The following is a 22,350-nucleotide window of genomic DNA, read 5'->3' as shown; positions in this document are numbered from 1 at the left end:
CAATAATAGCTGAACGACAAATCAAAAGTAAAAAGTCTATTATTACCAAGCCGATCTGAGATTTCTCAACCATCGGCCCTAATTAGCCATGCAGCGGGTTGCATTCGACTGACGGTGTTAGGTTAGCAATCAATGTGTGATCCCAATAAACGCTCCATTAGGAATCGATTTAAATATTCTGTCCTCAATACCAGTATGAGCCGTTGACGTCTACGAAGAATGCATCTACCACACACGCCAGTCGCTCTCGCTCTCTTTCTGCTCGCGCTTCGGTAATAACGAATAAAGCACCGCACTTAGACAACTGTTTAGCGTAAATTAAGCGTTAATGGAGAATGTCAAATTAATTGACTCGGAAATTGAAAAACTGTGGTGTTCTTAAATTGGTTGCTTCATCATCGGCGGTCTCGTGTTTATACACACACTGCAGGAATCGGAGGGTTGTATGAGCAAGCAGCGTTCAAGTGTGACAACATCAACCGTCTTGGCTAATTCGAGCTGCATCATATCATGCTGCGAACATAGGCGTACCCAACCCAACTAGCAGTGCTAAGTGTTTTACGACCGCCAAATTGTTCTCACATAATCATAATTCCTGGTAAAGTATGTGCTAACGATTTGTGTCATTCATCGATAGTTCTATACATACATAATAAAATTTGTCCCAGACAATTATTTAGCTTATTTGACGCTCAGGATTTGTCTATCAATTCGTGTTTAATAATGTAATGTTTATTACATGATGTGAAGGACCGAATCATTACTAAACGGTTTCTTTTTTTCAAATATTAAATTTATGCGGCATTTGTTTAATACAAAACTCTATGCCGAAAATGGTAAAAATGGTAAACATGTAATTTGTTACTCCAACAATAAAAAAATTAATCTATTTGCACGCACTTCCTTTTAGGGCGTGAACTTTTTTATTATTCTTTATTATATACACTTTCAGCCCAAGGCTGGCTCGTCAATTTTGTCGAAAATATTACATTTAATTTTACATAAGTATTTTAAAATACATATATTCAGAGGAAAATAATACACAAGTGTGGAACAGAAGAATTTCATCCCTAATTTTCATTCATTACTTTTCAAATCAGCCATAAGGGTGCGAGTGCCGGGAGGGGGTCGTTTGGGTATTGCTTGGTTCTGCCGTCATCAGTTGTAGTTCGAGTTTCGAAAGCCTCTTGAAAGGAGGCTTCCGAGCCTCTTGAAAGGAGGCTTCCGAGCCTCTTAAAAGGAGGCTTCCGAGCCTCTTGAAAGGAGGCTCTGAGCCCCCTTGAAAGGAGGCTTTGAGCCTCTTAAAAGGAGGCCTGAGCCTCTTGAAAGGAGGCTCTGAGCCTCTTGAAAAGAGGGTTCTGAGCCTCTTGAAAGGAGGCTTCTGAGGCCTCTTGAAAGGAGGCTTCTGGAGCCTCTTGAAAGGAGGCTTCTGAGGCCTCTTGAAAGGAGGCTTCCAGGCCTCTTGAAAGGAGGCTTCTGAGCCTCTTGAAAGGAGGCTCTGAGCCTCTTGAAAGGAAGCTTCTGAGGCCTCTTGAAAGGAGGCTTGAGCCTCTTGAAAGGAGGCTTCTGAGGCCTCTTGAAAGGAGGCTTCTGAGCCTCTTGAAAGGAGGCTTCTGAGCCTCTTGAAAGGAGGCTTCTGAGCCTCTTGAAAGGAGGCTTCTGGAGCCTCTTGAAAGGAGGCTTCTGAGCCTCTGAAAGGAGGCTTGAGGCCTCTTGAAAGGAGGCGGAGCCTCTTGAAAGGAGGCTTCCGAGCCTCTTGAAAGGAGGCTTCTGAGCCTCTTGAAAGGGAGGCTTCTGAGCCTCTTGAAAGGAGGCTTGAGGCCTCTTGAAAGGAGGCTTCTGAGCCTCTTGAAAGGAGGCTGAGGCCTCTTGAAAGGAGGCTTCCTGAGCCTCTTGAAAGGAGGCTTCTGGAGCCTCTTGAAAGGAGGCTTGAGCTCTTGAAAGGAGGCTTCCTGAGCCTCTTGAAAGGAGGCTTCCTGAGCCTCTTGAAAGGAGGCTTCCTGAGCCTCTTGAAAGGAGGCTCCTGAGCCTTTGAAAGGAGGCTTCTGAGCCTCTTGAAAGGAGGCTTCCTGAGCCTCTTGAAAGGAGGCTCTGAGGCCTCTTGAAAGGAGGCTTCTGAGGCCTCTTGAAAGGAGGCTTCTGAGGCCTCTTGAAAGGAGGCTTCTGAGCCTCTTGAAAGGAGGCTTCTGAGCCTCTTGAAAGGAGGCTTGAGCCTCTTGAAAGGAGGCTTCTGAGCCTCTTGAAAGGAGGCTTCTGAGCCTCTTGAAAGGAGACTTGAACCTCTTGAAAGGAGGCTTCTGAGCCTCTTGAAGGAGGCTTCCAGGAGCCTCTTGATAGGAGGCTTCTGAACCTCTTGAAAGGTGGCTGCTGAACCCCTTGAAAGGAGGCTTCCGGAGCCTCTTGAAAGGAGGCTTGGAGCCTCTTGAAAGGAGGCTCTGGAGCCTCTTGAAAGGAGGCTTCTGAGCCTCTTGAAAGGAGGCTTCTGAGCCTCTTGAAAGGAGGCTTCTGAGGCCTCTTGAAAGGAGGCTTGAGCCTCTTGAAAGGAGGCTTCTGAGCCTCTTGAAAGGAGGCTTCTGAGGCCTCTTGAAAGGAGGCTTCTGAGCTTTGAAAGGAGGCTTCTGAGCCTCTTGAAAGGAGGCTTGAGCCTCTGAAAGGAGGCTTGAGGCCTCTTGAAAGGAGGCTTCTGAGCCTCTTGAAAGGAGGCTTGAGCCTCTTGAAAGGAGGCTTCTGAGCTCTTGAAAGGAGGCTTCTGAGCCTCTTGAAAGGAGGCTTCCTGAGCCTCTTGAAAGGGAGGCTCTTGAGGCCTCTTGAAAGGAAGCTTCCGGAGCCTCTTGAAAGGAGGCTTCTGAGCCTCTTGAAAGGAGGCTTCTGAGCCTCTTTGAAAGGAGGCTTCTGAGCCTCTTGAAAGGAGGCTTCTGAGCCTCTTGAAAGGAGGCTCTGAGCCTCTTGAAAGGAGGCTTCTGAGCCTCTTGAAAGGAGGCTTCTGAGCCTCTTGAAAGGAGGCTTCTGAGCCTCTTGAAAGGAGGCTCTGAGCCTCTTGAAAGGAGGCCTGAGCCTCTTGAAAGGAGGTTTCTGAGCCTCTTGAAAGGAGGCTTCTGAGCCTCTTGAAAGGAGGCTTCTGAGGCCTCTTGAAAGGAGGCTTCCTGAGCCTCTTGAAAGGAGGCTTGAGCCTCTCTTGAAAGGAGGCTTCTGAGGCCTCTTGAAAGGAGGCTTCTGAGCCTCTTGAAAGGAGGCCTGAGCCTCTTGAAGGAGGCCTTGAGGCCTCTTGAAAGGAGGCTTCTGAGCCTCTTGAAAGGAGGCTGAGCCTCATGAAAGGAGGCTTGAGGCCTCATGAAAGGAGGCTCTGAGCTCTTGAAAGGAGGCTTCTGAGCCTCTTGAAAGGAGGCTTGAGCCTCTTGAAAGGAGGCTTGAGCCTCTTGAAAGGAGGCTTCTGAGCCTCTTGAAAGGAGGCTTCTGAGCCTCTTGAAAGGAGGCTTCTGAGGCCTCTTGAAAGGAGGCTTCTGAGCCTCTTGAAAGGAGGCTTCTGAGCCCTCTTGAAAGGAGGCTCTGAGCCTCTTGAAAGGAGGCTTCTGAGCCTCTTGAAAGGAGGCTTCTGAGCCTCTTGAAAGGAGGCTGGAGCCTCTTGAAAGGAGGCTTCCTGAGGCCTCTTGAAAGGAGGCTTCTGAGCCTCTTGAAAGGAGGCTTCTGAGCCTCTTGAAAGGAGGCTTCTGAGCCTCTTGAAAGGAGGCTTCCTGAGCCTCTTGAAAGGAGGCTTCTGAGCCTCTTGAAAGGAGGCTCTGAGCCTCTTGAAAGGAGGCTCTGAGCCTCTTGAAAGGAGGCCTGAGCCACTTGAAAGGAGACTTCTGAGCCTCTTGAAAGGAGGCCTGAGCCTCTTGAAAGGAGGCTTCTGAGCCTCTTGAAAGGGAGGCTTCTGAGCCTCTTGAAAGGAGGCCTGAGCCTCTTGAAAGGAGGCTTCTGAGCCTCTTGAAAGGAGGCCTGAGCCTCTTGAAAGGAGACTTCCGAGCCTCTTGAAAGGAGGCCTGAGCCACTTGAAATGGGACTTCCGAACCTCTTGAAAGGAGGCTTCCGAGCCTCTTGAAAGGAGGCTTCTGAGCCTCTTGAAAGGAGGCTTCCTGAGCCTCTTGAAAGGAGACTTGAGCCTCTTGAAAGGAGGCTTCCTGAGCCACTTGAAATGAGACTTCCGAACCTCTTGAAAGGAGGTTTCTGAGGCCTCTTGAAGGAGGCTTCTGAGCCTCTTGAAAGGAGGCTTCTGAACCTCTTGAAAGGAGGCTTCTGAGGCCTCTTGAAAGGAGGCTTCTGAGGCCTCTTGAAAGGAGGCTTCTGAGGCCTCTTGAAAGGAGGCTTCTGAGCCTCTTGAAAGGAGGCCTGAGCCTCTTGAAAGGAGGCTTCCGAACCTCTTGAAAGGAGGCTTCCGAGCCTCTTGAAAGGTGGCTTCCGAACCTCTTGAAAGGAGGCTTCCGAGCCTCTTGAAAGGAGGCTTCCGAGCCTCTTGAAAGGAGGTTTCCGAGCCTCTTGAAAGGAGGCTTCCGAACCTTTTGAAAGGGGTGTTCAAGCCTCTTGAAAGAAGGCTTCTGAAACACTTCCGAGTCTTTTGAAAGGAGTTTACCGAGGCTCTTAAAAGAAGGCTTCCCAGCCTCCTAAAAAGAGGCTGAAAGGAGGCTTTGGGGCCGCTTTGAGAGGGGCTTTAAAGCTTCTTGCATTTTTTTTTTATTTAAATTTCAATGAATTCTGCTTTATATTTACATAATCGATTGATTAAAATTTAAAATAACAGCGCGTTCGTTCACTTTTGCTTTTATTTTCATGCTCCAAATACGTGCATCGAAATAAACGTAAATTTTTTTTGGACTGTTTTCCCATTAACAAATGTTCTTTCCTGTGATTTTTGTGGAGACGCAAAGGTAAACAAAAACCACCTACTAATGATCCTTTCTTGTTTCTAACTGACTATAAGACGTGTCCGGAACCGATATTTGGAAAATTCTGGGTAATGCGTAACGGACCCATTTCGCGGTCCTTGGTGAATAGACGACGGAGTAACGGCTGCAGTCATTCAGCAGCGTAGGGTAGAAACGTTCATTGGGCCGCCCAGGTTCACGGGAATCTGCTCACCAACAGCTTTTGCTTTGGTCACAGAAACAACGATGCCTAAAGTGCTGACATAGTTCCAACGTTTTAGACCCACCAAAAAATGCCTGTTCTGGAAGCCTCAGATGATCTATTGACACAGTTTTTTTCCTTTAGGACTTTACACTTGTCAATGAGAACGGGCTTGGTAGTCATAAGGCTATTGCTCCTGCCTCATACGCAGGAGATCGTGGGTTCAATTCCAGGTCCGTTTCACTAATTTGTATTTCTCTCTATATTTCTTATGATCTAGCAATCGCTAGAACTGGAAATGGACTTCCATACCGTTTCCATACCTTCAACTTGACTATTCTAACTTGACTAAAAAAGCTAGTTTCCTACATCCAATTAGAAATTCTATCAGTTGCTTTCTTCCATCTATAAAATTGACAGCTCGTTAATCAAGACGAATCTCTGCCTCTCGAACCCAAAAATTCCAATAAATTCGGTATGATCTCGTGGTAAGTGCAGAGGTATATTTGGCTTGCAGTACGCGAGTGATTACATCATCATTTCCTCCCCCTTTCCCTACATTGACTTGCATTCTGACGTGGCCGGCGCCAGTATGACCTTTGACTTTTTGAAAGCAGTGTACCAAAAGCAACCAATAGTTAAGTTTCTAAATAATAATCTTCTTCATCGAAAGAAAAGTAAACTGGTAACAGGTCATTGTTTTTTTTAGAAAAACGCTCTCATTGTTGATGAAATTTGTGTAAGGTAATACACAAAGTGCATCACATCCTTATTGGAACGGGGGGGTCTGAGCAGCGTGACGAATAATAAAAAAAAACTAGAGGTTCATTACAAGAAGTGCGGTGAAAGGGAGAGGGGTGTTGAAAATGGTTATTGTTCCGCATGACGTACTATATGGATCTTTCCTAGATGTCCTTCAACATAAATTTTTTTGACGGTAAATTCATGCTAGACCATCGTACATCTTTTTGTTGATCGATTTGAATATAAAGAATTGAATTCATGGATAGTTTGGATTGTCGTACATGTTTAACGAATTCTGTAATGCGTCCATAATGGTGTAACGAAGTCCCGTGGAGCTAATACAACTAGTGATGACCTCAAAGATCTTCATGTCGATCGACTTGAATATTGGGATCTGAGCTCAAAGACATTTTGGAGTGTCGTAGATGTCGAACGAATTCTGTGGTGTGTCTATGATAGTGTAACGAAATCCCGCGGAGCTTTTACAACTCATAAAAATAGTTGAGACATCGAAAATCTCCTTGTCGATAATTTTGAATATTCAGATCTCTACTCTATGATAGTTTGCAGTGCCGTAGATGTCGGACGAATTCTGTGGTGTCTGTAATGGTGTTACGAGGTATTCTGGAGCTATTCCAGCTCATAAAACTAGTGGAGACATCGTACGAACATTTTGAACTTTCTTTCAAAAGTTCTCGAACATTTTACCAACATTTACTCATCCAAATGCATTATCTTTTCCCGAGCTCGTGCTTTCTGTTGTAGACCACAGTATCGAAGTGTAATTGTTTACCAGCCGACTCAAAATGATTCATTTTTCATTTATTTAGTCTACATCTAAACAGATAACACTGAATCAACAATTTGACGCCACAATACACGGTTCGAGGCCGCATCTCTCCATCCTCGAATACGCCCCATGCTCGCCAAGTCGTTCTGCACCTGGTCTGCCCATCTCGCTCGCTGCGCTCCACGTCGTCTCGTACCTGCCGGATCGGAAGCGAACACCATCTTTACAGGGTTGCTGTCCGGCATTCTTGCAACATGCCCTGCCCATCGTACCCCTCCGGTTTTAGCTACCTTCTGAATACTGGGTTCGCCGTAGATCTGGATGAGCCCGTGGTTCATTCTTCGCCGCTACACACCGTCTTCTTGCACACCGCCAAAAAAGGTCCCAAGCACCCGTCTCTCGAATACTCCGAGTGCTTTCAAGTCCTCCTCGAGCATTGTCCATGTTTCATGTCCGTAGAGGACAACCGGTCTTATTAGCGTCTTGTACATGACACATTTGGTGCGGTGGCGAATCTTTTTTGACCGCAGTTTCTTCTGGAGCCCGTAGTAGGCCCAACTTCCACAGATAATGCGCCTTCGTATTTCACGACTGACATTGTTATCAGCCGTTAGCAAGGATCCGAGGTAGACGAATTCCTCGACCACCTCGAAGGTATCCCCGTCTATCGTAACCCCTGTCTATCGAGCCCCTGTCGCGCTCGGTTCCGCCAACAAGCATGTACTTTGTCTTTGAGGCATTCACCACCAGTCCAACTTATTTTGCTTCACGTTTCAGGCTGGTGTACAGTTCTGCCACCTTTGCAAATGTTCGGCCGACAATGTCCATGTCATCCGCAAAGCAAATAAATTGACTGGATCTGTTGAAAATCGTACCCCGGCTGTTATACCCGGCTCTCCACATGACACCTTCTAGCGCAATGTTGAACAACAGGCACGAAAGTCCATCACCTTGTCTGGCGATTCGAACGAACTGGAGTGTTCGCCCGAAATCTTCACACAGTTTTGCACACCATCCACCGTTCCTTTGATCAGTCTGGTAAGCTTCCCAGGGAAGCTGTTCTCGTCCATAATTTTCCATAGCTCTACGCGGTCTATACTGTCGTATGCCGCCTTGAAATCAACAAACAGATGATGCGTTGGGACCTGGTATTCACGGCATTTTTGAAGGATTTGCCGTACAGTAAAGATCTGGTCCGTTGTCGAGCGGCCGTCAACGAAGCCGGATTGATAACTTCCCACGAACTCATTCACTAATGGTGACAGACGACGGAAGATGATCTGGGATATCACTTTGTAGGCGGCATTAAGGATGGTGATCGCTCGAAAGTTCTCACACTCCAGCTTGTCGCCTTTCTTGTAGATGGGGCATATAACCCCTTCCTTCCATTCCGGTAGCTGTTCGGTTTCCCAGATTCTGACTATCAATCTGTGCATTCAAGTGGCTAGCTTTTCCGGGCCCATCTTGATGAGCTCAGCTCCGATACCATCCTTACCAGCTGCTTTATTGGTCTTTAGATGTTGGATGGCATCCTTAACTTCCTTAACAGCGCGACCGCTCGCGCTGCGCCTTTTTATTCCAGAATCTGTCTGCTACTCTTTGTCGAACCAATTCTTCCATCGACTTCGTCTTACATACCCGACGATGTTCTCCGATGCGTCGTTAATGGCTGCTTTAACTGTATTCCAGCAGTCCTCAAGAGGGGCCCCATCGAGCTCACCCTCGTCCGGTAACGCTGTCTCGAGATGCTGCGCGTATTCCGTGGCGACATCAAGTTGCTTCAGTCGCTCTAGGTCATACCGCGACGGTCGTCGGTACCGAACATTGTTGATGACGGATAGTTTTGGGCGCAGTTTAACCATCACCAGATAGTGGTCAGAGTCGATGTTAGCGCCACGATATGTCCTGACGTCGATAATGTCGGAGAAGTGCCGTCCATCAATCAGAACGTGGTCGATTTGTGATTCAGTCTGCAGTGGTGATCTCCAGGTGTACCGATACGGGAGGCTGTGTTGGAAGTAGGTGCTGCGAATGGCCATATTCTTGGAGGCGGCGAAATCAATTAGTCGTAGGCCGTTTTCGTTCGTCAGCCGGTGAGCGCTGAACTTTCCAATAGTCGGTCTAAACTCCACCTCTTGGCCAACCTGAGCGTTCAAATCTCCTATGATGATTTTGACGTCGTGGCTTGGAAAGCTGTCGTACTCACGTTCCAGCTGTGCGTAGAATGCGTCCTTATCATCATCAGTGCTTCCGGAGTGTGGACTATGGACGTTGAATATGCTGAAGTTGAAGAACCGGCTTTGATCCTCAACCTGCACATTCTCTCGTTGATCGGCCACCACCCGATCACGCGCCTTTGCATGTCGCCCATCACTATGAAAGCTGTTCCCAGCTCGTGTGTGTTGCCACAGCTCTGGTAGATGGTATGATTACCTCTAAACGTTCACACCATTGATCCCTTCCTACAAACCTCCTGTAGTGCTACGATGCCGAATCCACGGTCCTTGAGCACATCGGCGAGTATGCGTGTGCTCCTGATGAAGTTGAGAGATTTGCAGTTCCACGAACCGAGTTTCCAATCGCTAGTCCCTTTCCGTCGCAGTGGTCTTCGCCGGTGGTTACGGTCCGTACTCTCTTGTTGATTGTTCGTTGCGTGAGTTTTTTTTGGCTGGCTTTGCAGGGCCTGACACCAAACCCCTAAATTTACGGAGGACCATTCCTCCTTATTTCCGGTGGACCATGGTGCACAGTTTAGTTTAGAGTCCCTCGCTGGCACTCGGACGATGATCAGCCGCCCCTAACATGGAGAACAGACGCTGTTGAGAGCCGATCCTGACATGAAGAACAGACGCTCAGTAAGATTTGCATCTCCAGAGAAGAGCAAACCCCCCTTCCCTGTCAGCATACGACCATAGTTCCCACCGGTTGGTTACCCGATCTTCCCTAAGGTTGCTCGTATCCCGGCCAGCACCGCAGGGAGGTAGGGATAGGAGCTGCTGGGTAAGAGGCTAAGGACCGCAAGATGGGGTCTATTTTATTCCTTCAGGTACGCGAAGTACCAATGGTACGCTTTACCCAGCATTTGCCGTGACTCAAAATAATAGCGTATGGTTATTGCGTCCAAGTGTAGTAGCGCTTGGCTTGTCCCGCACACTCAAAGGGAAAATATGTGACGGATCGCCGTCAGGCTCCCACTGGTAGGCAGTAGATATTTTTGCATACTTCATAAATATTACATCTATCCCAAATGAAAAAAAATGCAACATTCCTTCAAGGATTCCGATGAGAATCCTTTAGTGATTCCGACGGAAATGTTCCAGGGATTCCGACGAGAATCTCCAGAGATTTCGACGGGAATCCTCCAAGCATACCGAAAGAAACCTCCAGGGATTCTGAAGGCAATGCACCAGGAATTCCAACAGGAATGTTCCAAGAAGTCTGAAATGAGAATCTTCTAGAGATCCTCCATCCTCCAGGAATTCCGACGGGAATGTTCCATGAATTTGAACAGGAAGGTTCCAGGGATTCCGACAGGGTTTGTTCCAGAAAATCCGACGGAAATGTTTCAGGAATTTCTATGAGAATCTTCTAGAGTTTCCGAATGGAATCCTCTAGGAATTTCGACGGTAATGCTCCAGAGATACCGTTGGAAGTCCTCCATGAATTCCAGCGTGAATGTTTCAGTGATTTCGTAGGAAATGTTCCAGGGATGTGGAATCAAATCGTAGAAGGATTCATAAGCAATCTGTTGAGGGATCCCGAAGCAAATAGTCGTACTTCGAATTAAGTTACTAAGGAATCCGGAAAAGAATTCTCCAGCGGTTCCGAAGGGAATCCTCCAGGGAGGTTGAAGCAAATCGTTGAGGGATTCCGAAGCAAATCATCGAATGATTCCGAAGCAAATCGTCAGAGGGATTCCGATCGTCTAAGTATTCAAATACAAATCGTCAAGAAATTCCGAAGCAATTTTCCGAACGATTCCGAGGCAAATTTTCAAACGATTCCGGAGGAATACCGAGGCAAATCAACGAGAGATTCTGTAGAAAATCCTTCATGGTTTGAAGGGTCTCCCTCTATGAAACCGAAAGGAATCCAGTGTGAATTCTGAAAGGAATTTTTCAGATATTGCAATTAGAATTCTTCTCGCATTCTGTTGGGGATTCCTCTCGGATTCTGATAAAAATCCGTCTCGGATGCTGATGGGAATTGTGAAGATTATCATGCTGCTAGGAAAGCAGAAGTCTGCTGGAAAACAATCACTCCAATCCTTGATACCACGATTGCTTTGATTGATATTTTGGTGGCTCTCCATTGCTGCTTTCAAATCAATTAAGCAGGAATGGATTTTTTGGCATGCAGTCTTTGAAAGTAAGCTGAATGCCGAAAAATCTATTCCTGCTTTAACATAAATCAGTCGATTACAGTAATGATCAAGTCAATTAGAAATTGTCTTTTTATAATCAACACCAAGTGCAGTTTCACTGATACACAGCCACAGGAATCTTTCTCGGAAGTGAGAAACAAGCTCATTTGTTTTCCACCCATTTCATTATGATAGATAAGAGAGACAACATTTTTGTATTCAAACTTTTTCAGTAATTCATTATGCTATATGTTAAAAATTAATATCACTGCTGACTAACTTTTAAATCCTAGGGGGTCTTATTTTTGTCTTGGGAGCCCTCTTCCTTATTTACGCCAATGAGAAAAATCGACTAAATATATGGGAAAATGCATACTTTGTTATAAGTTGTTACACTAGGAGGATCGGGAGGGGGTGGATACTACCAAATGTTACGCATTAGGCGAATTAAAATTTATTTTAAAAGTTTTTTCAATGACTCATTGGATCAATTGCGGACATGCCTTGATGAAGACCATGAATCCGCATCCACATCTTTACGTCTTCTACGCATAATTGTACCATGTTAAACCGTCCAAGACGAGTTTAGTACTTTCCATTTAATATCACTATTTAATTTAATTAAAAGGTAAAAGGGAGAAAATAGTTTAATCGTGAATTTCACTACGTTTTACGTTAAACGTAGTGGAATTAAATGGAAAGTACTAAACAAGACGGTTGGATACATTGCACTAAAAAGAGCTTAAAATATCTTTTTCTGTATACCATGTTAGTTTTTGTAGATTTTAACTTTTCATATCTAAGCAGGCTATTTCTATGATTATTTTTTTTAAATTCTCAGGATGTCTGTTCAGTGTTGGGAAATGTACGTTAAAAGACTCTGATTATGTGAATATTCACATTTTATCCAGTCAAATTTCATGCACCAAACAAACCGAAACAGTTTGCAAAAAAAATGTACGCGACATCGTGACATTTTTTTGCCGATGAAGCAAACTGTTTGTTTGCTGTTACGTTAGAGTCGTGCCGGCGTGCGGTTTTTGATTGCATGATTTCATTTGCATGAGATTTTTTGTTTCAGCTCGTGCGCAGCGCAGACAGCACAGAGTCGAGTTTAATTACCTGTGGCGCAAAGCCTAGAAGGAGTGCTATCCGTAGGTACTGATTTATTCGTTCTTATCTCTAAAATAAGCAAGGAGTAATGAAATGAATTTTTCCCACCAAAAACGGTTATACGTTGTGAAATTATTGTACGAAAACATTAATCGTGGGGAGAGAAAATAGAAAAAAGCATGTGCTGACTGTCATCTGCTTGGCGTGGCTGCTGCTGCGGCTGCCGTGGTTTTGTTTTTATTTTTTTGCATGGAAGAATGAATGGTAAAAAGAAATGTCAACCATTCCCGTCCCTGTGTCTGTTAGAAAAATTATATGAAAAAAATAAGTCTGTTTACCCCATTGCTAAGTTCCAACGCATTTTTGTCTCGACATGTTTACCATTTCTGCAGATTGTATTATTTAATGGAATAACGCTTATTGCCTACTTTCACAACATCTCCAACAGCAGACAGACAAGCGCTGGTACAGCGCCATTATCTGCTTGAGATGTTGCGTCTTGTCACCGTTCTCTGACATCCGGAGAGGTATCAGCTTCTGCACCACTTGAATTATGCTTGAATTAAAGAATTTTCGTGGTAGTCCTTCAGAGCATCCCACACATCGGTGAGGGTTAACTTTTCCATCACATGGATCAGATGAGTGTCTTCAAGTGCCAATTCGATTAGTGCCTGCTTCTTATTACCCTTACTGGTTCAGGACGCATGAGCATTTGTAGGTCACATCGTACAATACTTATCATGCCTAAAGTGTGACGATCCTTACAAGTTTTTTTTGATGATTCATACAAAAAGTTTGACATAATGGGGAGGGGGATTGAAAATAATAAATTTTTGCGTTACGTAATTAACGGATCTACCCAACATAAAAAAGCAAGTTTGATTTGCTTTTGAATCGACATGGTGCACGAAGTGCAATTTTCATCCAATTTTCATGAAATTGTTAGAAAACACATTTCAAATATGCTTCAAAATTTTAAAAATTCTTTTGGGGCTTGACACTTAATTAATTTTTCGACTTGCAATATATTGACAAAGAAAATTCCTTATTTGCTCTTCGAGCAGGTCGCTTCACAGAACTTCTTGATTGTAGACAACTGGTCAACCTTTTATGGCTTCACAAATCTGTCTCGATCAACATTAGAACAACAATTGAAGTCACCGAAGAAATGAGCTGGTTAACTATTCACGGTCTCCCACGAGTACTAGTGTTAGACAACGGACCGCAATACAGTTCCCTTGCGTTTCGGAAGTTTTCAAAAGAATGGATGTTTGAAAATCGCACTTCGAGTTAACTACAAGTTGAGTAGAAGAGGGGTTCAAAATGCGTCCCTAAACATTGCCTCACCACACCACTGACTTCACTCTTTCTTGAACTCGATCACTCAAATTATGTGCATATCGTCTACTCATATTGTTCTAAATTAGCTATAATTGCCTCAAGTGTTCGCAACCCTTCTACCCTCCTCTTCATTCAACCCAGCCCAACTGATCCTCCGATGCCATGTGTGTTGAAGTGTGTATGTTTGTGAGTGAACTTGCTATTTTACTTAAAATCGGAATAAAAACGAAACCTTATCGCTTACTTGGAGAGTCATCCAGCTCATGGTTGGCGGAATGGTTGTCCTCGTCCTCGCCGTCGTCGTCGTCGTCATCGTTGTCGCCCCGGTGCGAGTGCTGTATCGATCCCGCAGGACTCATCTTTCGCGGTGGGGGCGTTAGACTTCGATGCCGCTTGGACGATGACGAGCCCACCGAGTGGGGGGAAATCTTCTGCTCCACGTCGTCCAGGGTGAGGGAGATTACACCGGGCGTGACGGCGGCGCTGGTGCTGGTGGACGACGCGGACGGTTTCAGCTGCAGACCCTGTTGCTCTTTCGCTAGATGGTGGTGGCTGTCGCCGGCGAGGAGGGCACAGGACGACAATGACGACGGGGCGGACTGGGTGCTGACTGTCAGCGCCGAATGTGTCGAGTTGTGACTGGATGGCACTGAGAGCTGATGGTGTTGCTGCTGCTGATGCTGCTGGTGTTGGTGCTGGTGGAGATCTCTCGCGTGATGAATCAGTGGTTGGGGCGAGATGGATGGATTGAAGTGCAACGATGCGGGATGATTTTTTTGTACTGATAGGGGTGGGGTGGGAGGTGCTTGTGACTTGGTCACCGTGATTTCGCCGTTTGACGTTGAGATTCTGTTTGATTTATGAAAGGGAAAAGAGAATAGAAAATATATGAGTAATATACCATTAGGGTAGACAGCTTTTTTTATATACTGTTTGTAATACACTTCTGGCTTATCTGGGTCAGTGAACGATTTATTCTTTAAAAATTCATCAACCAATAACAAACCTTGGATTTTTGTGTCTTATTTATTATTTGTGTTTTATCTTAAATTTCAAAAATGTACATCTACCTCTTTTACAATATACATTCTCACATATGAAAAATGCACAAATGTAGTAAAATCATTATTAAAACTGAGTTGTGTATTTTATACATTTTTGTTAGGGAAAGGGAATGTAAAGCTTATTTTTGAAAGAAACATACTTAAAAAGAGCCTATATGCCACCGCACCACGGCATTTCTGCAACACTGTTTAGTGTTGGAAAGGCACATAATAAAGCCTGGTAAAAAAACCAATTTACTATTTCTTTATCCCTATATCACACAATGATACTCCAATAGTAAAGAAGTCAAAAACAAAGCCAGGAGAGGAGAACTTGTTGGAAAAGATCCTGAACGAAACCAGTACGAGACACTGAATACGATCTTACTGTTGAGGTCGAAATACGTATCTGTCAAGGTACAATTAAGTGGTGGAATTAAATGGGATTGTACAAACTCGTCTTATGACAAGCGAATTCCTTGTTTTTTTTATTCGCTTAGAAATGATTAAATTGATTTTAAATCAACTTGCTTTTAAATTCAAAGGAATTCTACAGAAGAATTCGAAAGAAATTCAAAATTTGTTCCGGTGGAAATTTAGACTTCTAGTAGAATTTTGAAAGGATTGGATTTGAAAGAATTTTTCTAAGGAAATCCCAAGCATGGAAAGAATTTCACAGGAAAACTTCGAATACCAGAAAAATTATTGAAGCAATACTCCTGGAAATCTTTTTCTATATACATAAAAATGAATTTCTGTCTGTCTGAACTTTATAAACCCCGAAACTACTGAACTGATCGGCGTGAAAATTTGTATGCAGACGTTTTTGGGACCGGGGAAGGTTCGAGACCACTCCCCAATTTCTTCATAACTTGAGAATTAATCAGAGAATAAATCAATTTTAGGCGAAATGAAGTTCGTCGGGTCTGCAATTTTTTTTTCTCAGGAAGGCATGAAAACATTTCTCGAATGAATCTGGAAAAATTCCAAAAGAATTGCTAAGATCTCAATTCATGTTTGCTTCATACTGGACGCTCGCTTGTGATATCTATTCATTCTGTTCTTCATTGCTGTGTTCCCTTTCAACTTTGAGTTTTAGATGTTGTACCGTGGAGGTGCCATATTCTGCGCATTTAAAAATTTTTTTAAACAAAATCGTTGCTATTAAGAAACAACAATGATTTATGAATATCTTAATGTAGTAGATGCGTAGCTATAATTCGCGAAAATCTATAAATTATGAAAATTTTGATTAAATTGACGAATAACATATCTTATTAATCGATTTGATAATTGCCATATGGTTCGTAATTCTGCGCACATATTTTGAAATGTTTCATATTCTGTGCACAATAAAAAAATCTCAGTTGGGTAATTTTAAGTTTCATGAAATGGTTGTAAGCATTTTATCAAATATTTCATTAACTTTTGCACGTTTTTAGTGCCATGTATGCTTCCCAAAGTCCATCTGACTACAACGTTTTAACGTTCTTGTACGCTAAGTATACGAAAAAACGTCCGCGCTAAAACGAACTTTAACATAATACCACACCCAATCGAATCAGCTGCGATGAATTGAGATGAAACCTGTTTGTGCGTGTATGTGTGAATGATGTATGTGCACAAAAATCTAATTCATTTTTCAAGACCATTATCCGATTGCTCGCCATAGCCACAAATTGCTTTCGAATATCCATTTTTTCCGTTAGATAACTTACAAAATCGGATATTGTCCTTATGTCAATGATCAAATCACTGTTTTGCCTTGTTTACTAAAGTTTACCATTGATAAAAGGTTACCATTGATATTCCTATCAAATCGGATATTCATATGGAATGGAAATACATATAATCCAAGCCAAGCAATAAGCCCAGTCCTACATAAATGCTAATATTGCCCATAAGTGCTATTTTCTCAAATGTCAGAATCCCAGCCTGGCCTAGCAAATTTTCAAGTGGGAAATTAAGTCGATTTTACAGGGAAAACTATTCATGCTAGCAACGGGATATACACATTTCGATTAGATACCTCGAAGTTTAAAAACAAAAAACGCTTAATGGAGCTGTGGTGTGCAAGGCCGAGCAGCAGATTCCCTTGTCCGGATAATCTATCATCTTATTTCTTTGCTCTTCTTTTTTTATTCCAAGATTATGAAATATGTTTTCTTGGCAAAACAGTTGCTATGCCCAATTTGGGCTGATAAGCCGGGGTCACAAGCAGCGCACAATCAGGACCAGGAAACAAATTGTGTGCCATATTCTGCATAATTTGCTTTTTATAAGATAGAGAGTACACTCTGAAAGCCGAAAGTTTTACACTTAGCTTAAAAAAAATGAGTCAAAATCTTTTTTTGATCAAGTTCGAGAAAAATTTGTTTACGAGTGTTACTGCTACTAATGGAGGCCATTTTTGACATATTCCGATTTTATCGAATATTTTCGTAATCAGCGCTAATTTATCGCCCATAAAAATACACGATTCTGTTTTTACACGATTTTTTTTTGCAGGGTTGTTCTATTTTGCATGATACGTCGAGAAATAATAAAACTTTTTTTACACGGATTTTCAAATTTTTAACTGTGTTTTTTTTACACGGAACGCATCCCCCGTGTGAAAAAATAATCAGGTGAAATAAATTCCCAACTTTTTGATGACATGTAAGTAAATATATTAATAATAGTAAATAAAATTTGAAAAAATGTTTTAGTTTCAATGAGTGCAGAATTAGGAGCCTCGCAGAATAATGCACGCTCACGTCGAAAATGTGGAAAAATAAATTGAGATTAAGTAATGTACGTTGATCCAAAAACATTCCCAATAAGACGCAATAGTGCGTGTTTCGAATATTTTCTCCAGCACTTCAATTAAATAAGATCACTATCATTAATTCTATTATCGTCTGTTTGTCAACTTTACGAAAACAAGTAATCTCTGCTCACAACAGTTAAAAATTGCTATTTAATAATATAAAGTATCGAGTGATACTTTTTACTGTTCCTGAGATTGCTTTTCCGGCATACTTCTAGTTACCTCGGCGGACACTTCAAACCCAAATTTCTCTCGTTCTCTCTGTCCGTAAAATGTGACGAAAAAAATATATCACGGCGTGTAGTGATATTCTTAAGACCGAAAATGAGCATCGCCAAAGTTTTTCATATTTTGATTTTTTCCTTAACTTTTTTGTACTAAAATAATTAGATAAAATAAGCTCAAGAATCGAAGAGCATAACGGAGCCAAATTCATTGCATTTGTGTAAACATTATAAAAATCGATCAGTCCTCGATGTTGACTTAATCGTTCTTTTCCACATTATCATTGTATGTGTATATAATTTTCATACATTTAGTCTCTTCTTAACAATTGACCAAGTTTCTGACTAATGTTGTAAGAACTCGGATTATGTTGCATATAACAATCAGGGCTGATCCCAAGTAACATTTTAAGTTTTATAACGTTCTTAAAGACGATAATTTGCTCTTCAAGTATGTTATTAAACCACCATAAAACCAAAATGTTACTAGGGATAGCGAGTCATTTTTTCGAGACTTGGTCATGTTTTTTGAGTCTAGTCATTAAAAAGTCACTATGTATTTGAATACAAAAGTCACTATTTTTCGGAAATGGTCACTAAAATCACTATTTTAGCACCACTGATTGTAAAAATGTTCGGAATAAAAACCAATTCAGTACCGATCGTCAATCAAACATTGTCAACCAAATCAAATGTAAATCTTGTAGCATTTATTATTTATTCAGACTAAGGCCGAAGTGGCCTGTGCGGTATATAAGAGTCTTCTCCATTCGGCTCGGTCCATGGCTACACGTCGCCAACAACGCAGTCTATGGAGGGTCCGCAAGTTATCTTCCACCTTGTTGTGCCCGTCGGATCGTTGTCGAGAACCAATACAATACATAAAATTTGAAAAATTTATGCCAAAAAGTGCCAAAAAGCTCCAAATGTGTTGTGAAAATCGGCAGGTTATTTCTAATTCAGGTCAACTATGTGTTTGACCCTTCCTTCGGAAGTGTCTATAATTTCACTTTGTATGCGTTACGCAGGTGTGTTACGTATTGATCTATTAAGAAATCTCGTGAATTAATAAATAAAATGTATGGTATTTTAAACAAATACACTTTGACATTGAAAATATAATTATAACAAATAATATGACATGGAATTATGCCTATTTTTCAGATTTGTTTCAAAGAAACAAATGATTTTAATTTAGGAACATATAGAAGCATGTACAAGAAAATCTTCTCAGAAAAGCAAAAAACGTAAAAATTGAAAGGGATTTCAAAAATATCTTCAGTGGAAGCTAGATAGCAAATGTGAGCATGTTTTGAGACACTAATAGATCACTTGTCTGCATGTATGTGTGCGTAAGTGTGCAAATTCTGAAATTTACTACCATAAAAATCTCGCTCATTCAACCCATGACATCCGCCTTTGGGTAGGCAATTTTTATGTTACCTTCACGGTAAATCACCGTGGGAAGCTGAGTAGTTTTATCTCGGTTTAAATACTGGAGTCTGGAAAAAAAATCCTTATAACTAAGGAAGGGTCAATATCTCACTGTAGGTGGATTAATATGGGTTTTTTTTATCACGAATGTAATTTATCGAAATGCGAAGTGCTGATCCGTGTACAAAGTATAGAATTGAGGAGTATTTTAACCAGTTTTTCTGTTTTTAAGAGAAACGGTGAGCTTTAATACCTTCCGGTGACTATGATAGTAAAAACAGCTTGAGCTGCATCACATGATAACGCCGATATGGATCGAGGTTTCTCTATGGCAGGGAGAAAACTGAGCAATAGTAGGGCGTTGATGATGGAAAGTACGTTCATGATTGTTAAATCCACCTTGCGATCCTTTGGGATCCAATAAAAGTTTTGAAAACGGAATTGAGAAGCAAGATATGTCAGAAGAAATGACACAGGCCAGATGATGTTTTGTCCGTGCGTAAAAAACAAACCAAGTGGGGGAGACCGTGCATTTTTGCTAAATATTTTTTAAATAATTTCATAAAAGGATTCTATTTATTCCTAAAATATCTAATCTGGCGGTGAATGAATTGTTTTGATTAGGAAAAATCTAAAATGAAACAGAAAAATTAATTATTTGGAAGATGTGTTTCACTTAAGATTGTATGTCATTTAAGCTCCCTATCTTTTTATGGCTTTTTTTTCCAAAATCCCCCGTTTTAGAAATTATATTTTACTACAAATCCTGGAGTTTCTAGTTCAACATCTTAAAAACTATATTTAATTTTGTGATTAAATCGATGTGTTAAGTAACACATAGTACTAGAAAAGTCTTATTATGAAAATTTATTTATAATTTTGATTTCTTAAAGTTCTTTAAACAGTGGATCCTACTTGAAAAAAATTGAGCTTAGTGAGTTAAAATCATTATGTGTGTTGGAATCAATTACGGCATTTTATATGCTGTAGAACTTGCTTTAAAATCCTTGTTCAAACTCTCGGTTACTCGGGCTACTGGATATTCGTGCCAATCAACGACCTCTTCGACAACGATCACTGATGCAGGATCGTTTTCATCGTACGTTACTTGGACACCACGAACCAGTCTCTGCAATGATCAGGGCATTTACAATGGTTGAGGAGCTTTTTGTCTTTTGCGAAGCACCCGAATGTTTTAAAAATAGGGTGAAGAGGTCACTACTATAGAAACCATTAGTTTTAGTTTCATTCATTAAGACTAAGTTGTCAGATGAATTATAATTAAATAAATAAATTAATCAATTAATTATTATAATAGGTGTAACAAATTGTAACTCATTTCCTGTTCCCATGGAGGCCAGGTAGATACCTTTACCTTATGTGTCACGAGATAAATGGTCACTTTTCTAGATTCTGGCGGACACAACAAATACCTTTCTCAATATCCAATTCCGTGGTTCTTATGAGGCTACAACGGTGACCTCTTGGTAAGTTCCGTCCGCTCTCTATATCTACGGTGAGGACGAGCGTGGCCAGGAGTAGTAAACCTCATGGCTTAGTTATTTTTGTCTTTTCATGATTTGTGATAACATTCTACATGAGGATTTCAAAAGAAAAACATGAGAACAACTAGTTTACAATGAAGGAATGCTAATGCTGATGCAGCTTGTAGCTTACTACTTTTCATAAACTTTATACAAAAGTCACTACACTCATGTTTTTTTACGCGGCTGGAATTGATTAATTTCTTGGTTAACCTCAACTTTCACAGTTGTTAAATGCCACGTGAATTGTCTTTACTTTTTTGTGATTTTCGTAATGGGGTTAACTCATTGTTTATTTGACGCTAGAAGGTCTTAATCGACTAAAACCAAACCGTGTAAAAAAAACTGGGTTTGTTTGGTCACTTTCTACAACTGAAAGTCACTATTTGGTCACTTTTTTCGTCAACGTTGGTCAGTAAAGTCACTGTTTTGAAAAGCATTTATCGCTACCAGCCCTGAGATGCAACAAAAGCAAAATGAATAAGGTTCCTGTAAAAACGGAAATATGTCAAATCTGGACACACCTACTAGCAAGATAAATCAGCTTTGAATTTAGTTGACATTGATGGCTATTTTTATTTTCCAGTTTTATTTAGGCCATTACAAACATTTAATTTCAATTATGCCTTACTGATCTCCTAAAGGCCAAGCCCGCCCCCCTCTCAAAACAATAAAAAATAAAGATTAAAATGGAAAAAATCAATAAAACTCCTCGGATTTGTTAAATAATGTTTTGAAAATCCTCAAAATTGCCCGATTTTTTGATGTCCCTCAAAAAAAATTTTTTTGGGCAAGAAAAAACATAATTGTTTTTAAATATTTGTATCGGCCTTATTTTATTATTATGTAAGGGTATGCTGGAAAACTCTATTATTTCTCTTCTATTATCAAAAGGATTCTTATTCGCTGATGTGTTATGAAAAATATTTTTTATAAGGAGTCGCATATGCTCTACATACGGACTTTACTTTTATTTGTCGAGCTTAGTCATAGTCACCATAGGCACCATATGCTTTATGAATCGAGCCTGAATTAAATGAAGGAAGCACATCGTCTTTTACTTTCTGCTGGGAAAATGCATTCTTTGAAAGAAAGCATCGTATCTTCCCTTGCCTTCTTCTTCTTCTTCTTCTTATTGGCATTACATCCCCACACTGGGACAGAGCCGCCTCGCAGCTTAGTGTTCATTAAGCACTTCCACAGTTATTAACTGCGAGGTTTCTAAGCCAGGTTACCATTTTTGCATTCGTAAATCATGAGGCTAGCACGATGATACTTTCATGCCCAAGGAAGTCGAGACAATTTCCAATCCGAAAATTGCCTAGACCGGCACCGGGAATCGAACCCAGCCACCCTCAGCATGGTCTTGCTTTGTAGCCGCGCGTCTTGCCGCACGGCTAAGGAGGGCCCTTGCCTTAAATCGAGCAAATGCCAGCATTGGAAGAAGGAGTCATATCCACTCTTGCCTTCTGCAAATGGCTTCCTTCAAAGAAGGGACCATATTAGAGCTTCATTTTAACGGTGAATAAAATACTAATTTCCCGGAAAATAAAACAATCTTACGAGACTAACTTTTTTGTCGTGAAATAGTATTTTAAAAAGTAGTATCGGATGAACATTTACACACGACAGTGTTTTCAAATTATCGAAGAGTTGTCGAAAAGTCTAAGAAAGTATTCTATTCAGTTGGAAAAGCGTTCGAAAACTCCTGCGAAACGTTCGACGAGTCTTAAGTACCCGTTGGCAAAGATGATGCTGACATGCTTTGGCTCAAGAATAAGATTTTTATTGTCCTGGTGAGCTCCACTATGTGCCACTTTTCGGTAATGTCCGTATTCTTCCTTG

At 41.6% G+C, this 22,350-nt stretch overlaps 1 protein-coding gene across 1 annotated transcript in view; it reads right to left on the bottom strand.

The window, feature by feature from the left end:
* Positions 1 to 22,350, bottom strand: part of LOC134204638 (protein nubbin-like) — a 49,098-nt gene that overhangs the window by 16,428 nt on the left and 10,320 nt on the right. Inside the window, exon 4 of the mRNA XM_062679426.1 lies at positions 13,696 to 14,300. Within this exon, the coding sequence (XP_062535410.1) occupies positions 13,696 to 14,300 (605 nt within the window). The remainder of the gene's footprint in view (positions 1 to 13,695; positions 14,301 to 22,350) is intronic.

The sequence above is a fragment of the Armigeres subalbatus genome, unplaced genomic scaffold (genome assembly GCF_024139115.2).
Source record: "Armigeres subalbatus isolate Guangzhou_Male unplaced genomic scaffold, GZ_Asu_2 Contig779, whole genome shotgun sequence".
NCBI classification, from domain to species: Eukaryota; Metazoa; Arthropoda; class Insecta; order Diptera; family Culicidae; genus Armigeres; species Armigeres subalbatus.
Note: the sequence above shows the minus strand (reverse complement) of the source record. Positions and strands in the feature narration are given on the sequence as shown.